This window comes from Spizellomyces punctatus, assembly GCF_000182565.1.
Source record: "Spizellomyces punctatus DAOM BR117 chromosome Unknown supercont1.20, whole genome shotgun sequence".
Classification (NCBI taxonomy): domain Eukaryota; kingdom Fungi; phylum Chytridiomycota; class Chytridiomycetes; order Spizellomycetales; family Spizellomycetaceae; genus Spizellomyces; species Spizellomyces punctatus.
This window is the reverse complement of record NW_015971556.1, coordinates 254,645-273,377: the sequence shown is the minus strand read 5'-3', so window position 1 is coordinate 273,377 and position 18,733 is coordinate 254,645. Positions and strand designations below refer to the sequence as shown.

Genomic DNA, 18,733 nt, shown 5'->3' with positions numbered 1-18,733 from the left:
TGATGGTGACCTAGAGTGCCAATTCCGCAACTTGCAACCAGCAAAAGATGCCACGTTGAACTCAAGACACGCCACACTAAGCCGCTTACACTGGGTCCGCTGCTTTCCGCCCCGTTTGATGTGATATACCACCCTACTACCCATCTTTCACCATGATCCAGTCAACGTTCATTGCACGAGTGGCAGACGGCTTATTTCTTGCTGCAGACGAAGAGGTATTGTTGTTCATGGCGTTGCGGGCCATGCCCTCCTACAGCGCATTTTTGACATTTTCCAATGACCTTGCGAAAAGTCATATGATCTGACAGAATACAGAAACCAAGCGAAACTCCTTCTAAAGCGGCTATCACCACAATCCGACCAACGCTGCTCCATTGAAACAGGAAATCTCGTCTTCCAGTATGTTATTCTTGGTTGTTTAACTCTGTCACGCGAAACATGTAACCGACATGGGTCACCAGCTACCTCATTGAATTTGGCGTATGCTACCTATGTCTTTGCGAACGCGCATATCCACGAAAGCTTGCGTTTGCATATTTGGAAGACATTCAACAAGAGTTTCACGAAAAGTATGGGGACCAAGTAGGCACTGTGGCTCGACCATATGCCCTAATGAAATTTGGTGGGTTTTGCTTGCGGATCCCCGTGATGGATCGCGCTTTCTCCCGCAAAGGTTCAAAGAAGCTGATTTATCTCGCCAGACACATACATACAGAAAGTAAAGAAACAGTACCAAGATAGCAGAACGCAAAGAAATCTAAATAAACTTAACGAAGACCTGCAAGATGTGACGCGAATAATGACCAAGAACATCCAAGATGTGCTAGGGCGAGGGGAGGCGCTAGACCGTAAGTCGAATTGCCGCAACTTGATCAATGGCACTATTGCATGCTAAGTCGTTCAACTATAGGCATGTCCACTGTTTCGAAGGAGCTATCCGATCGATCCAAAACATATCACATGCAAGCAAAGCAGCTCAATTTGCAAGCACTATACCAAAAATACGGACCACCAGCAATTGTTCTGTTGATTGTGACTGTTGTCATATATCTACGGTTTTGGTGGTGGTGACGCTCCGGTTACAAAACCGGTCAGAATGGCCGTCATCGGCGATGCGTTGAGGTGGTGGCAGCAATTGGGGAGACCGGCACTTTTGGGCAAATATTGGAATTAATGGCCTAATACATGAATGAAACATTTTCTGCATTCCCAGATACACTCTATAGCTTTGCAGCCGCCTTCATTGCATCCTCCCCTGACACCAAAATACACGGACCTCCAGCTATTACATTCATCCCCTTTTCTCTTGCCAGAGCCACCACCTCTGGCGAATCTGATCCCGGCTGCATCCATACATTTTTGATACCAAGGGATGCCGCTTCTGCGATAACCGAACTGCTGACTTTCGGGGGTGTTATAATAGACAGGGCGTACTCGGAAGGGCATGGAAGGTCGGACAGGGAAGCACGGGTCTGATGTGATTCGATAGTAGGTGATTTCTGTGCCAAAAGCAAGGTCAACTTGGTTCTGAGATATTATTCAAAAGAGGGTCGTGTTGACCTACTGGATTGATAGGGACGACTGGTAGGTTGTGGTCAAGATACCACCTGAACACCTTGTTTCCATACTTGGATCGGTCAGCGCTAGCACCAACTAACAAGATGACGAGCATAAGACAATTGAATAATAACGCCTTTTTTGCCCTAATACGCACCAACAGCGAATTTCCCAGTCTTGAAAAACTCGACCTGATTCTGTGCGGCGCCCATTGTTCCGATATCGGCCAGATATCCAAATGTAGAATTCAGACGGGGAGCAATAATTGGCAGTCGTTTGAAAAGAGGCTTTGTAAACCGGTGCAGATTGCGGAGGTGATTGTTCATGACCAACGCCAAAGGTAATGGTGAAATCGGCGGTTTTGTCATGGTGTGAGTAACGTATGAGTCAGCACGTTTTCCCCCCGAACTCTTTCCATGTCCCCAAACTCGATCCCTCCAAATTGGCCACATTCACTGCCGTATCTTACTCACAACGTTTGGGCCCTAGATATTCCTGCCATACAAAGGACCCGGTACCTACACCGCACAGTCTCGGAAGCAGCTAGCGAGGATGACATTCCAGTCAAGAAGGTCACGGTTTACACTGGACCATGTCCTGACGTCGAAATACGAACGATAACAGAAAAATCTCATCCAGCCTTTGGACAGAAGGGACTGTATGCTAAAAAGAGAATATCGCCGTTTTCCTTCCTCTTAGACTGTATGCAGTAGGTCCCTGTAACTCTCTCTGGCGTTGCATCCCACAACTCATCCCCAATAAAATAAACAAAGATCGAGGGACTATCCAATCTTCGAGTAATGTCTCGCTACAAAGTGACTACACACTACTTTTTGATGGCGACCTCACTATTGATGCACAGAATTCGGGGAACGAAGCCCGCTTCATTAATGACTTTCATAAGATCTCTTCACGTCCAAATGCCGCGTTTGACACATATCGTGATGCGACCACTGGAGAAGTCAGAGTCGGTGTATGGGCTCTGAATCAATGTATAGAGCCTGGTCAGAGATTCTGGTCCCATATGGTGCGAATTTGGAACAAAGGGGGAAAGGAGTGGGATGATGCGTGGGATGAGGGAGAGCAAGACTGGGTTGTGGAGAATGGTGAAGATACCCTGGACTAAGGTCTTGATCTAAATGTTTAACTTATTACTGTATCTGTACATTTGTTCGGGTGCTGCCTGATTGTACAATCGGAAAACAGCTGCTTGCTAGTTGTTAGATTTGGACGCTGGCTGGAGGAGTGTCTGGAATGGAGGACGTTTCTGCATACATTAAATAGATTATTCATACAGCCAGTTAGCAAGATTATTGAAGACGAGCAACCCTTGATATTTTTACGTACAGAGTTTCGCCTCTTTGACGCCTTCGATTCCTGCGGTTCGACGTAGAGTCAGATTCTGCGCTGGGACACGTTCGCACTTTCAAATACAAATATGCCCCAAGAAGCACCCTACTATACTTGGTTAGGCATGCGAGTCTATCGAGTGCCGCTCCTTAAGCTCTACTTTCCGTTCTATATATCGGGAAGTCTGACGTTCTTCCTTGTCGCCTACCTGCACGCAAAAATGATGAGCCGTAAGGGGACCAATGTCAGGTTATTGGCCAAGCCAGGACTTTTGAGAAGCTGACTATCATACGCTTTAGATCCGACCGGAAAATGGGAGAATATTGTGTATGATTAAAAGCGAAGTGTGCTTCCATTTACAATGGATTGCTAGCAGCGGAGCGGGCGGGACTCGGAACGTTATTATCATAAAAACTAATTTTTGTTATCCTAGGCTGAATGTTCGCAGAGACGCAGAACGACAAATGCTGAGGGCAGCCGCGGCCGAATACATGCTCACCCACGAACAGCCACCGACAAACTCTTGACTTACTTTCGAAATCCTGAATTTGCAGTCCTACGAGTTTCGATGAAGGATCCGTACAACTACGTGGCAGTTACGAGTCTGCGGCCAATGAATCTGTACTGGTAGCATTTCTTGATTGCTTTTCTCATTTTCAAACATGGGCCAGACAACCTTGTTCGATAAGAGGGTCGCTGTTTTGCTCCCCTGTTCTTTCCTTGACGTCCAGCAAATACCGGTAAATTTATGCTGATTTTGTCAGCAGCGAAGCCAAACCTGGCACCATTGCAGGTATGTATTTTCACGCGAGAGCACCGTCGGCTACGCTTGCTCTTGTTAGCTTTGTCCCTCGTCCAGCTTGGGAACTGCCAGGCGCCACTTTTCCATATCCACAGCCAAGATGCGGGACCAGGAGTAATCCGAACAAAGCTAATCCGTTGGCATACTGTCCAGAAAAAAACTGGTTCTATTTGGGTAAATGGTCATCGCTGTTTTTCATTGGCAGCTGACACTTCTCGCCACTTGAACGTATTACGAGACCCATTCTGGTGGAGTGTGTTTGGAGATGCAAGTGTCGCGCCTATGAATAGGCCAGTAAAACTAGGCCATTACTATGATGATCCATGTAGCCGTACTCTGGCATCGAGATATCCATTTTGCTTATTATTAACGAATTATAGTTGCCTCCGCGAGCCTATTGATAACGTCTCGATCTTGCGGTACACTTAGCATGTGTCAGACGTTCTGGTGTGTGTACTTGGATATGCGAGACGCCTATTGGTAAGTTCGCGTTGGTCTTTCCGATTCGCGAGCGTCGCGTATGTTGCGTGATGGGGGGCAATTACATGGCATAAGGGTCATGCAGCCTTGTCACAATACTTTTTCACCCATTCTTTGGCTGTCTTTTTAAACTTTGCTGGATCCGAGTTATATATTTGGGCAATTGATGGTTGGAGTGCGTCTTCGGGAACGGGATTTTGGAGAAGATCGACTAATGCGGTGAGGACATCTACGAGTTTTGTTGATGGTTTCCAGATCTTGTGGACAATGATCACTGAGCACATTATTCAACTCATTATAACACCGACACTCTGTGCGCTCTCTTACCTCACTTTTGAGCAGTCCTATACAAATTGATCCGTCGTCGTCAACATTTGGATGGTATATTTTGGTGGCAAACTTGACCTGTTCGAAATATGAGTTTCTCAACAATTATTTGAGCCACTACCTATTTCAACGCACCTTTGGTGGTTTGAAAGGATAGTCTGTGGGAAACTCGATTGTTATCTTGAAAACTCCGCCCTTATATGCGCTTTCGTCCTGTCGAAAGTAGTACGCTTAGACTGGAATTAAAAGAACAAGAGCCTGACAAAACCCCACATACAGGTGCAACGAGGCGTCCAGACCAGTGTAATACGTCGCTTTCGTCAACCGGTCCAGCAGATGCGTTTGGCTGTGGAGCTCTTGCCAAGTCCGCCATTTCCTGTCGGAGAGGCATGTGAGTTCTTGACGGTTCATCTTGCCATATGAATTGCAAAAAGAAGGATACCTTGTGAATTCGACGCAATGCCATACTTTCCCTTGCTATGATGTGGTTGATACAGTTGGAAGAACAAGATGCAGATGTCTTTTGCCAATAAAAACAAATTGTGGATGGCCAACAAGGAAAGGAGACGCAATAACGTTGGAATTTGTTTGATGAGTCAGACGAGCTGGACCAAAGTGCTGTGCCACATGGGCGGGATTTCATCCATTGCCGACCTTTTGCAAGCGTTTTGCAGTTTGAAAGCCGAGAGATTTTAACGTTTTTTGTAGTCATTTTGCAGGGCTCGTTTGTAATTTTAAATAGTATTTCTCTGCTGTATAGCTCGCTCGACGGTCGGCTTTCTTGTTGGCTTGCGCACTCCCTTATTTTCAATTTAGTGCAGATCCCGTCTCCAGTGTGCCATTTCGTCATTGTGTCTTCGTCATTGGGAAACAATTGAGTTTGAGCTAAGGGGCGCGGAATTTCTTGGCCTTACCACGTCATATCATCACCGTCCTTGCTGGAGTAGACCACAAGTGCTGTTTGAAAGGGCAAATTGGAATAACAACGGCGCGTTTTTGGTGTGTTGAATGAACCTCATTGACGACGACAAGGACTCCGGTGATGGAGAAAACAGTTCAGTCGCAGCCAACAAAAAATAGGAGGGAGAGCACTGCGATGCCTTCTCTGGCAGTCACCCCAAGTACCCCATTACCGCAAAAAAATGCGGATGTCAACCTTTTCGAAAAGGGCAGTAACAGTTCGTTGGAAAGCTTTGCGTCTGCAAGAAGTTCAGAAGAAATGCCACATAGCCCGACAGGACACGCTACTGCCTGTAGAAAGTTTCGAAAGAGTCGAAGTGATAATTCTCTCAAGGAGGGAATAAAGGCAACGGCCCACGCGGTGCGGGAGGTCGCCCACGTCGCTAAGGAGGCGTTGAAGGAGGCGGTTGTAAATCCCATACGTGTTAGTATGGCATCTGGCGATGGCCAGTCCATACCTGCTACCGTGGGTGCGGCCACCTTCGCAGAAGAGGTCAATCGATCAACCTTCTCATCAACAATGCCGGAACCAGATGTTCCAGAAGGGCTCAAGTCGTTACCTCGCAAAGCGTCTACTGTTACATCATTCAATGCACCGGCGAATACGCACAGGCAGTCGATGTCGATACCCGATGAGGTGAGGTTTGCAGTATAGTCTTCTTGAGACGAAGTCACGACTTACATGCGTCATGTTGTTATGTCAGGCCACTAATCGCCGTCTCGGACGAACAATCTCGAAACGAGGCAGTAAACCGAGTATTGCAACCTCTACCCGAGATGTAAAGAAATTCGTGAAGCTCTTTCCAGAGTTGACGACAAATGCGGAAGGCCTTATGACCAGTACGTATGCTGGGTAGCCATATCTTCCCATATATCTGGTTATTGCGGCGCTAATCGAAGTGTGCACTGGGCAACAGCGTATACGTGTGCTTTGGAGCGGGATGTCTTGTGGCATGGAAAGCTCTACTTTACCGACGTACATTTGTGCTTCTACGGAAAGCTATTCGCAAAGAGTACCAAGATTGTGGTCAATTTTCGAGAGGTAACGGGCATTGAAAAGAAAAATACGGCCGGAATGTTTCCAAACGCGATCCGTATCACTGTTGACCAGGACACAAAGGTGGGATATTGTCATCCTATAGCCCGCGGCATGTGCAACCATCTTATGTTGCGCCATACTTCAAGTATGTCTTTTCTTCATTTCTGAAGCGGGATGCCGCGTACGAAGATTTGATTCACTTGTGGAGAAACACTGTCAGCCCGTTGGTAAGCCATAGCCAGATGTCACGAATAGTAGTAACTTCTTGTAGTGACCATGTAATTCACAGAGCGCTGACGAACGAGCCATGCTCGGCCTCGTCCATGGCCAGCGAGGAAGCTCACGGGAATCTGAAGGGCAAAGTCAATCAGATGGTGCTTTGTCAGATCACGACGACGGGTCCATATCTCCGCGATCCGCTCCTGCAGTCCTTGAGGTTATTCCAAACTTGCCGTATGATGACAGCCGCGCTTCTGAGGTGGCAAACCAGAGCGAGGACGCCGTAGCGGCTCATTCTGGTGCCGCAACACCAGAACGATATAGGTCTCAGATGCCACCTACAGACGTCTCTGAGGTTCGCGAAAAGTTAGTGACCCCTTCAGGATTTGCTTCGGCTTCACACTTGGGCAATGAGTGAGTTTTTCTTGGATCTGGTCAAACCGAACACATAACTAATGACGTTGCAGCCACAGTTCCCAGCATATACATTCAGGGATGCGAACTTCAACAAGTGACACAAATCTTTTACGCCGCGCAGATCCCGCCCCAACTCCAGCAGGGGCTTTAACTCGCCAAGGGAGAGCTCTCACGATCGCCTCTGGATTGGAATTCATTCGCAGAATACTCCCGAAATATGGGGAAGATGGGGAAGGAGAAGGAGTGGAGCCAAGTGATCAGCTATTGGCTCATGAGGCACCATCGGTGGCTGGAGCTGTTTTAGTATCTGCGCCAAACATATCAAATGAGGCGCAGAATACTAGTTCTGCGATGCAGACACCTGCATTTTCCAAAGCTGCCAGTTCGCTTGGTCTCCAAGATACGGGTAGTACTTCCATTTCAAAGGCGATCGCCAATGGTGCCGCAGCTGCTGCCGCGGTCCCAACATCAGGGGCTGGTCAGTCTCCTGCAGCAGCCGAAGGAAAAGATAAGGAAAAGACATTATCCGTACAGCGACCTTCACAGGCGATGAGTTGTAACTGCGAGACGCATCTGGATTCTGAAATTGCGGATGTCACACTGGATCTAGATGTGGAAGTTGTGTTTGACGCTATCTTCTGCAAAGAAGGATCCGAAATTGTTAGAGAGACACATCGGCGGAGGGAAACAGAAGGTACTCTCTGCATGCTGTGTCTTTATCGTCCGTCAACTAATGAGCTGATTTTTGCAGATGTCAAATTCGGTGAGTGGGGTATGGACGCGCAAGGACATTTTACGACGCGAGAAATTACATACACCGTTTCATTCAAGCCCCCCATGCGTAAGTTTGGATCGTGAAAACGGCGTACGACTGTAACTTACGCGACTCGCCTTGGTACACACAGTCGCCAAACAAACAACAGGATCCTTTGAAAAACAAACAGTCTTACGACAAGACCCTTTGGTCGCCTATGTGGTGGAGTGCGCTGTGCGCACACCAAAGGCTCCATATGGGGAATACTTTACCCTGATGAGTCGCTATTGTATAACCCACGCAGGACCTGGAAAGACTAGATTGAGGATTACAAGCAAAGTCGATTTTAACAAGCGGGTTATGTGGAAAGGTAAGTTTTCTGCGGATAGAGCGGTGCGCTGAGCTGGGTGCTAATGTTTTACTCTGATGTCTGCCTGCAGCGCAAATCGAGAACGCGACCATCGATGGCATGAAGCAATTTAGTGCTGAGTTGGTGAATCTAATACGGAAGATCGGTGCCCGTGCGAAAGCTGGAGACCTGGGCAGTGCATCGCGTGCTAGCGAAAGTTCCGGAGTGGATTCTTCACAAGCGCGGAAGAATTCTTTACGTAACGGCCCAATATCCGACCAAGGAGACCAGGTTACTTCCAGTGTCAATGGCGAAGGAGGCGCCGAGCAATCCCTTTACGCTCGTGTACGCCGTATCGTGGCGCGAACTGTTGTTGCGTTGTTCCCATCCGTTTTCAGTACTCCAAATCCACCTCCCCTGGGAACGGATCATCGCGGTGCTTATCGAATCAGCACGGGACCAACTCGTGAAGAACGGCGGGCTGCTCTAATGTTGGTCCTACTTTTGTTCATGCTGGTGATGGGCTTGGTTGCGACGGTAATGAACGTGTTTTGGGTAGTGGATATTGGCAGGCGCTTGGATAGAACATTGACCGGAATAGAAAAGGTGAAAATATTGGGAGATGTAGATTTAGGAGCGTTTGGTCGCTTTAGAGATCACGAGGTAAAGCGCGAGCCTGAAGTAAATCGAGATCCTCGGTAGGTTTCCGCACGAAGTTTTGAGTATGAGCTTATATGTAAACACTCTCATCAATGGATGCGCATACCACCCAGGGCGATTCTCCTGCATAAAACTCATTCACAGCTTGCGCACATGCGCACTACACTCCATGAAGCACAACGCAGAGCGGGTGCATTAGAAGATCGTTTGCGATCAATTGGGTCCAACATTGCTGGAGCGGTACACGAAATCGGCGGAATAGTGCAAGGCGAATACGAGAAGTCTCCAGATGGTTTATTCACCGAAAGCTCAAAACCATTCAAAGACCCATTACCGTCAAGAAGTCCCAAGGAGGTGAGAGATGGTGGACAGCAATCGGACCGAACGCACGCGTCTAGGGCCGCTCGAATTCTGGCTGCGTTGTTGGATTCTGACGAGGCGGAATTTGATAATAGTAATGGTGACGACGAGGACCTCCAGCAGGAGCTTGCTCGGATTGTGTCCCGAGCTGTAGCTGGCAAAGACAAGGTACGCGGGAACAAAGAAAAGGTCGAGAGGACACGAAGAGATGCGCAGGTTGGGGCGGTGGAGGACGAACAAGACGTGGGACGGGATGCGCTGCCCGACGAGGTGGCTGCTGATGCGACGGACGCAACCACTAGTACATGACCTTATGATATTTAATTACAAACATGAACGCCCATTTTCATTGGGCCGCGGTTGGTATTTCCGTAAAGTATATCGTATCACGATTTAAACTGAATTCTGCCCTAAAATCTCCATCGGGTGAAGCCAAGATTCCGGACCGCCGCCAAAGATGTGTATATCTCTTAACCCCTACAAACTTGTGCCTACTTTGAACCAAAAAAACCCGGAATACCCAAACTTCACGTGGCAGTAACCCAGCTCTATAACATTCTGGCGTTCGAGTACTCATCCTTTCAAATCCTTTCCAGCAGCAATGTAACTCTCCATATCCGAGATCACACTTTCAAACACTTGAATACTCTTATCCACCTCTTCTTTAGTTATTATCAAAGGCGGCACCAAGCGAATGGTATTATTCCCAGCCGAAATAACCAAAACGCCATGTTCCCTGGCCAAATCAATAAATAATTGTGGGTCGACGGACCCCCTCAGCTGCAAGCCAACCATCAATCCGATGCCGCGGACCTGGGATATCAGAGGAGAGTTGTTGGCGAGTTCTTCACATTGGGATTTGAGGTAGTTTCCAACTTCAGTCACATGGGAGAGAAACTTCGGGTTACGAATTCGATCAAAAACAGACATGCCGAGACGTGTGGCAAACGGAGAGCCACCAAATGTTGTGCCATGGTCGCCGGGTTTAATAATTTCTGCCACGTGCGGTGCGAGAAGAACCGCACCAATCGGAACACCGTTAGCGAGGGGTTTGGCTAGTGTGAGGATATCCGGAGCGACTCCGTAATTTTCGTAAGCGAATAATTTGCCGGTTCGGCCCAGCCCGCACTAGTTATATATAAGTCAAAAAAGGAAACAAACTAGAGAGTCAAATCAAACTACCTACCTGGATCTCGTCAAATATCAGCAGAGCTCCAACTTCATCACAGCGGCTGCGTAGCGTATGCAAAAACTCTTGTGAAGCAGGAAATATACCGCCTTCACCTTGAACAGGTTCGACAATGACCGCACATACATTCTCGTCAATTAGCTGTTTTGCAGCTTCAATATCGTTGAAGGGCGCAGATACGAATCCCGGCAGAAGAGGCATAAAGGGAGTTTGGTATTTGACTGTCGGTGTTGCAGAAAGTGCGCCCATAGATCGACCGTGAAAGGCGTTACTAAAGGATACAACGGTTGTCTTGGTGTTGGTTTCTCCGGCCTTTATGTTACGACGGCCCCATTTGCGACCAAATTTTAATGCAGCTACAGGACACCGTTAGTCTTAGATGCACGGATGTGATGAACAGATTTGATAAAGAATACCTTCATTGGCTTCAGTTCCAGAGTTGCAGAAAAAGACCTTGCTGCCTTTGCCCATGTTCCCCTCCTTTGTTTGGGGCAAGCTATCTACTATCATCTTAGCAAATTTTCCTGCGTGTTCATTATGGTACAAATTAGACAGGTGGATCAACTTTCCCGCTTGATCGCTTATAATTTCCTGGACTTGTTTATCGCCATGTCCCAAGGCATTTACCGCAATTCCGGCATTGAGATCCAGAAACTTGCGACCGGCCTGATCATATAAGTAGCAGCCTTCACCCTTGGTGAAGATGACGTCGGGCCTCGGATAGAGTTGCAAAAGGTACTTTGCATCCTCGGCGAGTTGAGTAGTTGTGGAAGGGTGAGCGTTTGCATCTGCATGAGGAGCTTCGGGTTCGTAGCTATCGCCGGTTGTGGGCGGTCGAGGTGCGGACGAGGCGACAGAGTATTGACGAACGGCGTTGGATGGGTGCCCGCAAAATGATTTCAGACTGCGTGCGTGACCTGTATAAGAAGGTGTTGGCTTGTTTCGTGACAACCGACACAAGGTTGAGCGCTGTGATGCTGTTCCAACAAGCGATTGGACGCGCGATATCGCCGATTTGGTACAAAAAGCGTTCATTGTGGAATTGGACAGGGAGAATCGAAAGTGGAGTTGGACAGGAAGGTACAATCCTTCGGTGCTTTTATATTCGATAAAAGGTTGTCCGTCTGCCCCCCAGACAGATGTCGTCGTGGAAAAACAACAAACCAACCCTTTGCATCAAACAGTGCGATGATCTGAAGGAATATCATGTGAATCACATCACGTGACTCAACGTTCCAACGCGTCCAGCCAGGCGTTCCGGCGATGAGCTTGTTGTTTTGGCCCACCCAGCTGTCGAAAAAAGTTGAAAGAACGCTGCCCAAACCTGTTGCAAAAGCTTGAACGTTTCCTCTACGAAAGGAATCTTGATAACTCATTAAGGCCTGTTCTTGGCTTCACATTTTGCCAAGGCATCCATTACTCTTGCCATGGGTGACTCTCCAGATAAACCACCCGCGGTCTCCACCTCTAAAACATCATCTGTAGAGTCGACAAGTCGAATAAAAAGACCACGAGCAGCGTCCGATGCACAGCATAAGGTGGGGCTTGCCTTTGTTCAAACCATGCACGCTCCTGGAAACTTGTCAAGAAGAACGTCCCAAACGCAGATGGGGTCAGAGCGTGGGTCGGTGTATGGAGAAAGGAGCGAAGGTGGACGCGATAGCGTGGTATCATCGCCGAGCGTATACGGTCGCTCATCAGTTTCCGGTTCTCTGGGACTTGCACTAGGGGCTGCACAGCCAACCGGTGCAGTTTTTGCGACCCTTGCTAGGCAACTGAGCTCTGATACTGGGTTGTTGAGGAAGGGGAGTATAGACGCAATGGCAGTGCTACCGCCGTCTTCGGCCCCTCCCCTTCCACCTGATCAGGCGAAAGGGAGAGATGTTAGTGTCACCCGTGTTGCTTTACCTTCAAACCCACCGGTTGAACCACAAGATGAATACCCAGATCCCGACGATCTACCGGAAGATGATAATTCCTCTTCAATGATTGTTACGAGGGCTATGTTAGGCTCGCGGCAACCCTCAAAACAAGAGATTGAGCTTAGTGAAGAACAAATAGCGCGTGTTGCGAGCTGGATTGGTGATTTAGTGATTAATGAAAGTATAGAGGAGGAGCAACACAAGGAAATACCACCTTTGGCTTCTGAGGATGGAGCCGGAACTCCTGATGCTCGACCTGGCGGTGCCTTGGCTTCCAACGCGTCCCGAGTGACACCAGCGTCTGACGAGAAACCCCCAAACGTAAGCGTAAACTCTTTCCGAACCAGTCTTACAGACGCTGGAGAACACGTACCCAGCGAGTTGCTATCTCCGGTTACGTCCGAGTCGGAAACCAAACCAGGTGACGAATGGATAACGCATAGCATGCGAGACGGCATTGCGCTGGCGGATGCTGGAGATACCGGACGTTCTCCACTAAATAGCTCTTTACCAATTCGACCGACATCTACCTCAAGCACTGAACGCCAACAGCAATACTTGGCGGAGGACACTGACCCACTACTGGAGGAGGTGGACCAACTGCACCGCGAAGTAATCGCATCAGAAGAGGAGCCCCTTCTTGGAGGCAGGAAAGCCATGCGAAACAATACGTTATGGTGGAAGATGGTGTCATGTTTTGACTTCCTCCTATGCTGTAATAGATCCGATTTAGAGGATATTGATGTATGACTGTTGAAGATATTTGACAATCCGATGGACGACACATATAATCTCCAGACGAGGAGGTTTGTAAATACACGTATTATATTTCTGTCAAACAGTTTCAATCCGTCCCCAATGGTGTCCCAGGATGTGAGCGAGCGTGTGGGTGCACCACATTTGACGTATATACGGAAGGATGGCGTGTACTGCTTAACGGCTGCCAAAATGTATCAGCAGTTTACGTTCCAGAAGAATGCAGTGTTATTGCAAGGCCAAGTATGCGTTGTCGGCACGCGTGGCCCAAAAGTGCCAAATGTCTACTAGATTTTGTTTAGTGCATGTTCACCTCCACTGTCCACACGACTGGTGCATCCGTTTCGACATGTACAACCGGCTCATTGCCGGAACCTTCTGCAAATGCATTTGAAGTGCTTACAAGGGAAGGAAAAGATAATGGTGTAGAATGGTCTAATGAGGAAAACAGTATGAGATCGTAATGGGATAACAAGCAGGCAGGCGGGACTAACTTTACATACCAACATTCCATTTCAAGCCTTGCGTGACAACTCTGGCGATGTTTACTCCTATAGGAATCAACCCGCAGGTTGGTCCTTCGATTTCTGTGTTGCACCGAATATCATGCATACCCTGCAAGAGTCGCGTCCATCAACCAGGGACTGGTCTAAAGTGTGACAAACCCTAATGACTAACCGGCCTCAGCAGAAAGGCCACGCTTTCACTTGACACCAAATAAACTTTCCGCTCAGGTGCGACCATGAAGAGTGTGTGGATGCTTGACATGATATGATCAAAGCGGCCGGACAAGGCCCCAAGTACAACTACTTCATATTTTGACGGAGAGGGTGGAGAGACCTCAGCAGACACGAGGGTTGGAGAAAGACAATGAGGAAAGAGAAGTCTCGATAATGTTGACGTTTCGGGCGGTGGAGTGTCATTTTCTGGAGTGGGCTCGTAGACATTGTTCAAAACCATCAGGCATTTCTGAAAATCAGTGGTATCTTGATCTTTCGAGTTATCTATTATTGTACCCTTAGAGATACTCGCTGTTACGAGGTGTTATTTCGGTTTTCTTTCGCTACAATTACGTTACCTTTGCCGCATACCAATCTTTGACTGCTGTATCAATGGAATCGAAATCTCCGCAGATATAGTCTGGTATGTATCTTCAATCAATCAATTCTCATTGAGTTCCCTCAAATCACGAGAATGTCTGTGCCCTACAACTGGATGACTCTCACCTTTCCCGTTCCTCATTGTCCTCAAACGCGTGATACAGTCGATTAGCACCTCCGTCAGCACAAAAGTGAATTGCAGCTAACAGAATGTTTGCATAGAATCTGAATATTTGAAGAAAAGAAGTTGCAGGAAAAAGAACTGAACGAACTGTTATGCCATATTCTTTGTAAATACGACTTGTTGGATATGGGTTGGTTGAGAATGATCAGGGCGCTTTGAGAAGACGCGCCAGTCGCGCTATCGCAAGAATGCGAGGATAGGAATCTGCTCACACACCAGGTTTCTCTACCAGCGGTCTTCTTCCGGGCAAGTACATGGTCTGTCATGGGATGTCTATTGTTTGAGAGCAAGCCATGCCCAACCTTACCCAAGTGCTGATCGCGTCACAAGTTGTCATAGCAACACAAGACTTTGAACAGACATGCCAGACGTCAACCACAGATCTGCTGCACCTCAAACAATGCTGTACCTTCTGGGTGTCAATCTCCCGGACGACAAAGTCGTCTCTATAGCCCTCACCAGAATATATGGGGTGGGATTGAAGACTGGTCAAACCATTTGTCATAAGCTTGGAATACATCCTCGATGCCGACTTAAGGATCTTCCCGAAGACAAAGTCACGAAACTATCCGCTTTATTGAATACCATGCAAATTGACGCTGAACTGAAGAGAGAGACAAGAAACAGGATTGGGGCTATGGTTCAGATGGGGAGTTACCGCGGTGCCCGGCATAAGGCTGGATTACCAGTGAATGGGCAGAGGACGCATACCAATCGAAGCACTGCAAAGCGGTTGAACGGAAGGTGGTTGAGGATGAGAGAATTTTCAAGGTGAGTGGTTTGGTAAGGAAGGAAGTAGTTAAAAGTAGTTTCATCAAGTAGGCTGAACTCGCCGTTCTTTATATCTACCAGTGCATCTCGTGTGACGTCAGGCCCATCACCATCCACACTATCCCGAATGGTCACCAACACCTTTGCGCCGGTTGGCCGGGTTCTGTCGAGGCTTTTGTAGGCAGCAAAGGATATAGCGTGATAGATATCGGTTGAATGGTTTGTATTATTTATAGGAGAATCTACAGGTCTACATGAGAGACTACTCATTTCACCACAATATGCATCATGATGCGGTAAATGTGCCGTTTTCTTGGATGGAATACGTGAGACAGAACCATCAAATTGTCCCCCACTATTCATCCTTCTGTTGTTCAATGTTCATCCAGAGCCCACCATCTGAATTCTTATCAGGAGCTTCATTTTCTTGACCCACGGTATCTTCAATCGGATATTCCGTAGATTCTCTGTCACTCATGGCATCTCCATCCGCTTGATCCTGTCCCTCGACTATTGGAGTAGCAGCGTCTTCAATAGGCCGATCCTCCACCGATTGTCCTTGCAGCCAGTCCTCTTTCTCTGTGATGTCGGCTGTATGTTGGGGGTTTCCAATTTCGGATACGGAGACGTCCTCCGCAGACTTGCAAGAAACGCTGGATGATTGCTGATCTTTTGCATCATAATCAACAGGATGTGCTAACTCCTCTTCTTCTGGTATATCAGCAGGCAAGTGCTCACTTTCCATCTCTGCATTGGAGCCCTCATTCGCAAAAGGGCCCTCCAAGGTGTCGAAAGGAGAAGTTCTCGGATGGATATCAGGCGATTCATCACTAATTGGACTCTGCTCCCCGCCAGGCACTTCGTGTCCCACAGTACCTGATTCTGGTCCGTCGGTTTCAGGACTATTTCCTGGTTTATGAATTACGGGATCAGACACGCCACCGACTTCAAATGAACCGCTGCTGTCCATATTTGGCGCTCCTGAAGGCTCCATCTCAAGATATTCAGTTGGCTGCATTTCGGCCGTTGCAGGAACTTCAGGTAGGATGGGCGACTTCAACGTCTGAATTTCACTGTCAACTATTTCATCGGGAGGAAATCCAGTTCTTTCTGTGACTACTAGATCTTCGGAATCCGGGATAGACCTCTTCCTACCGGCAATCGCGAGCAAGGCGGGGTTAGGCTCGACTTCACTAGTATTAGTTCCGGTCGGCGTGCCGCTCTCCATGGGCCCTTCCAGGTTGGTTTCACTAGCCCGTCTGTCAACTTGCGTGTTGGCCAAAGCTACAGACGGCTGTGTATTTGGTAAGGTAGTCGAAGGAGCAAACGCGTTTGAATTGGAAGACAGAGAACCGCCCACATAAGGCGACGGACTAGATGATGCTGCAGAATCCGCGCTGTTAGACATGGGCATTGAGTGCGCAAAATTCATGTTGAGAGATGTTGGAACCGTTGGGAGAATGCGCGATTTATCTTGCGGAAAGGCAGCGACGCTGGCGTTGTGGAAATTTGCATTCGGAGTAGTTACGTTTTGGACTTCAGTAGCCAAGGTTGAAACTAGCGCCGACGTTTGCAACCCGTTGGTTCCAGGTGCAGATGTAAGGACACCAGCAGGCATAGAGCCGCGCAAGGATAAACCAAGCAATCCACCTGTGGGTGCCGTGCCCACGCCTGGCGTCGGCGACGATAACTCTGTGCCGCGGTGTTGCTGCTGTTGAATATATTGCTGCGGAATCTGCTGGTGGTGTACGTACTGACTCTGCAACTGTTGAGCGCGTGAGTGCTGCGGCGATACTTGTGGTTGCGGCATATGCGCTTGTATCTGCGGTTGTGCGTGTGCTCGGTGCTGGTGCTGTCGTTGTTGTGGATATTGATGTTGTTGAAGCTGTTGAAGCTGTTGAAGCTGCTGATGTTGCTGATGTTGCTGATGCTGCTGATGCTGCTGCTGTGGTTGTGCCTGGAGGTGTTGCTGTTGAAGAATCCGTCTCTGCAATTCCAGTTGTTCTTCCTGCCGTTGCAGGGGCGTTTTCTGATCTTGCTGTGCCGACACGCTGGTAAACATGCCAGCGGAAGGCACTGGGGACCTAATGGGTTTGCCCTGGTGGATATTCATTGCAGGTACGGACACTGGTCCTGGCGGTGTCACGGACGGCTTCACATCATTGTGACTAATGGTTGTCTTATTTGATGTGCCGTTGGTAATCGAAAGATGCTGGAGACGTGATGGATACACAACCGGAGACATCTCTGGTAGCGCAGGAGGAGTCTGTCCTTTTGTAGCTCCCTGAGGCTAGAACGATAAATACGACATTATGAACGGGGACACAAAGAGTTACTCAAGACATGCATCTTTCTTACAGCTTTCAATACCCAGTCCGCTACAGTTGCTAGGTATGTGAGATTTGTTTGCAGTCGTTCTTGATATCTGTGCGAAGAGCGGCTCAGTATATCCGTTCAAATCCAGTGTTTGATATCTATTCATGCTTACGGCTTGTATTCAGGTTCTCCCGTCCAGCCATTGTTCTGGTACTCAAGTAATATCCTTATTAAATGTTGGTTAATCTTGAGGATCTACGGGTGGAATGCAGGGATCAGATAAACTCAAATGGCCAAGGCCATAACTGTTTACGACTGACGAACCTTCTCAATTGTACTATGACTAAAATTTGGGCTAACTGGTACTTCCCGTGCTGTAGCGTCCGTTTCCTTTGGTATCACAATGGGAGCGACAGCAATTTGTGTCTGTGGGTTTGATGCTGTTGGAGTTGCATCCAACCGCGGTGGCCCGGGATTCGGTCGCACGGAAGTCTGATGCGGCATATATGCTACCTGCTGCGGAAACCCAGCCGGCCCAAACGCCTGATTATGGGCGAGAGGAACCAAACTAGTAGATGGTATCTGCGGCTGAACTTGTGCATATTGCGACGGTGCCTGTTGTTGTGCTTGAAAGTGGAAAGATTGCTGCTGGAGTGGCAAGGATGGAGGGAGCGCATTCTGAAGCATTTGCGGTTGTTGATACGTGTTGTAAACCATGGTTTGCGGCATGGTTTGCGGCATGTTGGCCATACCAATCGCATATGCAGTTCCTGGCACTGGTGTTGACAACGTTGTTATACCTGGATACTGTTGAAAACTTGCGAAAGTCGCAGTGCCTGGAAAACCAGACCAGGAATGATTAGCCCATAGTGAACCATGACATCTGTTCTCTACAAATATCTGCTGCTGAGAGAGTTCCTCTTTGCGAGGTCCGCAACCCAGAGGGCAAAACTTCATGGAAACTGCCCCCATACAGGCGGTGGCCCCGTCCGGCCACAAAAGGACATAAAGACGTACCTGGACCCACTGCATTGTTCACGTACGCAGTTGCGCCAGAGACTGGTAAAACGGCCGGCCTGAGGTCGTCCTGCTGCTGCTGCATTCTGGCTCGTTGATCACACCACCAGAAACTCTCAATGTCCAGAATGTATCGCAGCCTTGTGCGCAGCATTGTTGCTATGCCAACAGAACCTGATCATTGAGACTCGACTTGCGCATCCT

General features: G+C 48.3%; 10 protein-coding genes across 10 annotated transcripts; 5 read left to right on the top strand and 5 right to left on the bottom strand.

Moving 5' to 3' along the window:
• Positions 1-129: 129 nt before the first annotated feature.
• SPPG_08290 (uncharacterized protein) lies at positions 130-1,268 on the top strand. Its single transcript, XM_016756447.1, has 5 exons — positions 130-215; positions 293-399; positions 462-622; positions 702-848; positions 911-1,268. The coding sequence occupies exons 1-5, from the start codon at positions 153-155 to the stop codon at positions 1,069-1,071; spliced, it is 639 nt and encodes a 212-aa protein (XP_016604431.1). The 5' UTR covers positions 130-152; the 3' UTR covers positions 1,072-1,268.
• Positions 1,137-1,925, bottom strand: SPPG_08289 (CoA-binding protein; the record flags this gene model as incomplete). Its single annotated transcript, XM_016756446.1, has 3 exons — positions 1,137-1,499; positions 1,565-1,653; positions 1,715-1,925. 3 exons carry the CDS (start codon positions 1,923-1,925, stop codon positions 1,221-1,223), a joined length of 579 nt encoding a protein of 192 aa, XP_016604430.1. The 3' UTR covers positions 1,137-1,220.
• Positions 1,926-1,939: 14 nt separating this feature from the next.
• Positions 1,940-2,880, top strand: SPPG_08288 (uncharacterized protein). Its single transcript, XM_016756445.1, has 2 exons — positions 1,940-2,259; positions 2,331-2,880. The coding sequence occupies exons 1-2, from the start codon at positions 1,974-1,976 to the stop codon at positions 2,681-2,683; spliced, it is 639 nt and encodes a 212-aa protein (XP_016604429.1). The 5' UTR covers positions 1,940-1,973; the 3' UTR covers positions 2,684-2,880.
• Positions 2,881-4,029: 1,149 nt separating this feature from the next.
• Positions 4,030-5,116, bottom strand: SPPG_08287 (uncharacterized protein). Its single transcript, XM_016756444.1, has 5 exons — positions 4,959-5,116; positions 4,794-4,892; positions 4,652-4,729; positions 4,517-4,594; positions 4,030-4,446 (listed from the first exon to the last, which is right to left on the bottom strand). Exons 1-5 carry the CDS (start codon positions 4,980-4,982, stop codon positions 4,267-4,269), a joined length of 459 nt encoding a protein of 152 aa, XP_016604428.1. The 5' UTR covers positions 4,983-5,116; the 3' UTR covers positions 4,030-4,266.
• A 168-nt stretch (positions 5,117-5,284) lies between these two features.
• On the top strand, positions 5,285-10,088 carry SPPG_08286 (uncharacterized protein). Its single transcript, XM_016756443.1, has 11 exons — positions 5,285-6,113; positions 6,181-6,316; positions 6,394-6,596; positions 6,662-6,742; positions 6,805-7,148; positions 7,202-7,845; positions 7,903-7,992; positions 8,057-8,275; positions 8,346-8,952; positions 9,028-9,877; positions 9,943-10,088. Exons 1-10 carry the CDS (start codon positions 5,559-5,561, stop codon positions 9,581-9,583), a joined length of 3,435 nt encoding a protein of 1,144 aa, XP_016604427.1. The 5' UTR covers positions 5,285-5,558; the 3' UTR covers positions 9,584-9,877; positions 9,943-10,088.
• SPPG_08285 (acetylornithine and succinylornithine aminotransferase) lies at positions 9,517-11,649 on the bottom strand. Its single transcript, XM_016756442.1, has 3 exons — positions 10,880-11,649; positions 10,461-10,819; positions 9,517-10,402 (listed from the first exon to the last, which is right to left on the bottom strand). Exons 1-3 carry the CDS (start codon positions 11,496-11,498, stop codon positions 9,848-9,850), a joined length of 1,533 nt encoding a protein of 510 aa, XP_016604426.1. The 5' UTR covers positions 11,499-11,649; the 3' UTR covers positions 9,517-9,847.
• Positions 11,650-11,748: 99 nt separating this feature from the next.
• SPPG_08284 (uncharacterized protein) lies at positions 11,749-13,239 on the top strand. Its single transcript, XM_016756441.1, has one exon. It carries the CDS (start codon positions 11,891-11,893, stop codon positions 13,133-13,135), a length of 1,245 nt encoding a protein of 414 aa, XP_016604425.1. The 5' UTR covers positions 11,749-11,890; the 3' UTR covers positions 13,136-13,239.
• On the bottom strand, positions 13,109-14,703 carry SPPG_08283 (thiamine pyrophosphokinase). Its single transcript, XM_016756440.1, has 6 exons — positions 14,514-14,703; positions 14,368-14,443; positions 14,220-14,292; positions 13,820-14,158; positions 13,645-13,756; positions 13,109-13,576 (listed from the first exon to the last, which is right to left on the bottom strand). The coding sequence occupies exons 1-6, from the start codon at positions 14,689-14,691 to the stop codon at positions 13,440-13,442; spliced, it is 915 nt and encodes a 304-aa protein (XP_016604424.1). The 5' UTR covers positions 14,692-14,703; the 3' UTR covers positions 13,109-13,439.
• A 51-nt stretch (positions 14,704-14,754) lies between these two features.
• Positions 14,755-15,624, top strand: SPPG_08282 (30S ribosomal protein S13). The gene is made up of 2 exons (XM_016756439.1): positions 14,755-15,196; positions 15,278-15,624. Exons 1-2 carry the CDS (start codon positions 14,787-14,789, stop codon positions 15,375-15,377), a joined length of 510 nt encoding a protein of 169 aa, XP_016604423.1. The 5' UTR covers positions 14,755-14,786; the 3' UTR covers positions 15,378-15,624.
• On the bottom strand, positions 15,403-18,633 carry SPPG_08281 (uncharacterized protein). Its single transcript, XM_016756438.1, has 5 exons — positions 18,530-18,633; positions 17,837-18,348; positions 17,685-17,767; positions 17,555-17,621; positions 15,403-17,486 (listed from the first exon to the last, which is right to left on the bottom strand). Exons 1-5 carry the CDS (start codon positions 18,612-18,614, stop codon positions 15,552-15,554), a joined length of 2,682 nt encoding a protein of 893 aa, XP_016604422.1. The 5' UTR covers positions 18,615-18,633; the 3' UTR covers positions 15,403-15,551.
• Positions 18,634-18,733: the final 100 nt, after the last annotated feature.

Coding starts and splice junctions, on each gene's coding strand:
- SPPG_08288 (XM_016756445.1), top strand. CDS start 1,974: ATGTCCCCAAACTCGATCCCTCCAAATTGGCCACATTCACTGCCGTAT. Junction 2,260..2,330: donor GTTTTCCTTCCTCTTAGACT/GTATGCAGTAGG, acceptor AAATAAACAAAG/ATCGAGGGACTATCCAATCT.
- SPPG_08284 (XM_016756441.1), top strand. CDS start 11,891: ATGGGTGACTCTCCAGATAAACCACCCGCGGTCTCCACCTCTAAAACA.
- SPPG_08287 (XM_016756444.1), bottom strand. CDS start 4,982: ATGGCATTGCGTCGAATTCACAAG. Junction 4,730..4,793: donor CTGGACGCCTCGTTGCACCT/GTATGTGGGGTT, acceptor TACTTTCGACAG/GACGAAAGCGCATATAAGGG. Junction 4,595..4,651: donor ATCCTTTCAAACCACCAAAG/GTGCGTTGAAAT, acceptor TATTTCGAACAG/GTCAAGTTTGCCACCAAAAT.
- SPPG_08283 (XM_016756440.1), bottom strand. CDS start 14,691: ATGACAGACCATGTACTTGCCCGGAAGAAGACCGCTGGTAGAGAAACC. Junction 14,159..14,219: donor AAGATTGGTATGCGGCAAAG/GTAACGTAATTG, acceptor AGTATCTCTAAG/GGTACAATAATAGATAACTC. Junction 13,577..13,644: donor AGGCTTGAAATGGAATGTTG/GTATGTAAAGTT, acceptor TTTCCTCATTAG/ACCATTCTACACCATTATCT.
- SPPG_08285 (XM_016756442.1), bottom strand. CDS start 11,498: ATGAACGCTTTTTGTACCAAATCGGCGATATCGCGCGTCCAATCGCTT. Junction 10,820..10,879: donor TGGAACTGAAGCCAATGAAG/GTATTCTTTATC, acceptor GGTGTCCTGTAG/CTGCATTAAAATTTGGTCGC. Junction 10,403..10,460: donor TGATATTTGACGAGATCCAG/GTAGGTAGTTTG, acceptor ATATATAACTAG/TGCGGGCTGGGCCGAACCGG.
- SPPG_08281 (XM_016756438.1), bottom strand. CDS start 18,614: ATGCAGCAGCAGCAGGACGACCTCAGGCCGGCCGTTTTACCAGTCTCT. Junction 18,349..18,529: donor GAACAATGCAGTGGGTCCAG/GTACGTCTTTAT, acceptor CTGGTTTTCCAG/GCACTGCGACTTTCGCAAGT. Junction 17,768..17,836: donor GTCATAGTACAATTGAGAAG/GTTCGTCAGTCG, acceptor TTCCACCCGTAG/ATCCTCAAGATTAACCAACA.
- SPPG_08282 (XM_016756439.1), top strand. CDS start 14,787: ATGCCAGACGTCAACCACAGATCTGCTGCACCTCAAACAATGCTGTAC. Junction 15,197..15,277: donor AGGATGAGAGAATTTTCAAG/GTGAGTGGTTTG, acceptor TATATCTACCAG/TGCATCTCGTGTGACGTCAG.
- SPPG_08290 (XM_016756447.1), top strand. CDS start 153: ATGATCCAGTCAACGTTCATTGCACGAGTGGCAGACGGCTTATTTCTT. Junction 216..292: donor TTCTTGCTGCAGACGAAGAG/GTATTGTTGTTC, acceptor CCTTGCGAAAAG/TCATATGATCTGACAGAATA. Junction 400..461: donor ACAGGAAATCTCGTCTTCCA/GTATGTTATTCT, acceptor ATGGGTCACCAG/CTACCTCATTGAATTTGGCG.
- SPPG_08286 (XM_016756443.1), top strand. CDS start 5,559: ATGGAGAAAACAGTTCAGTCGCAGCCAACAAAAAATAGGAGGGAGAGC. Junction 6,743..6,804: donor GAAACACTGTCAGCCCGTTG/GTAAGCCATAGC, acceptor TGTAATTCACAG/AGCGCTGACGAACGAGCCAT. Junction 8,276..8,345: donor CAAGCGGGTTATGTGGAAAG/GTAAGTTTTCTG, acceptor GTCTGCCTGCAG/CGCAAATCGAGAACGCGACC.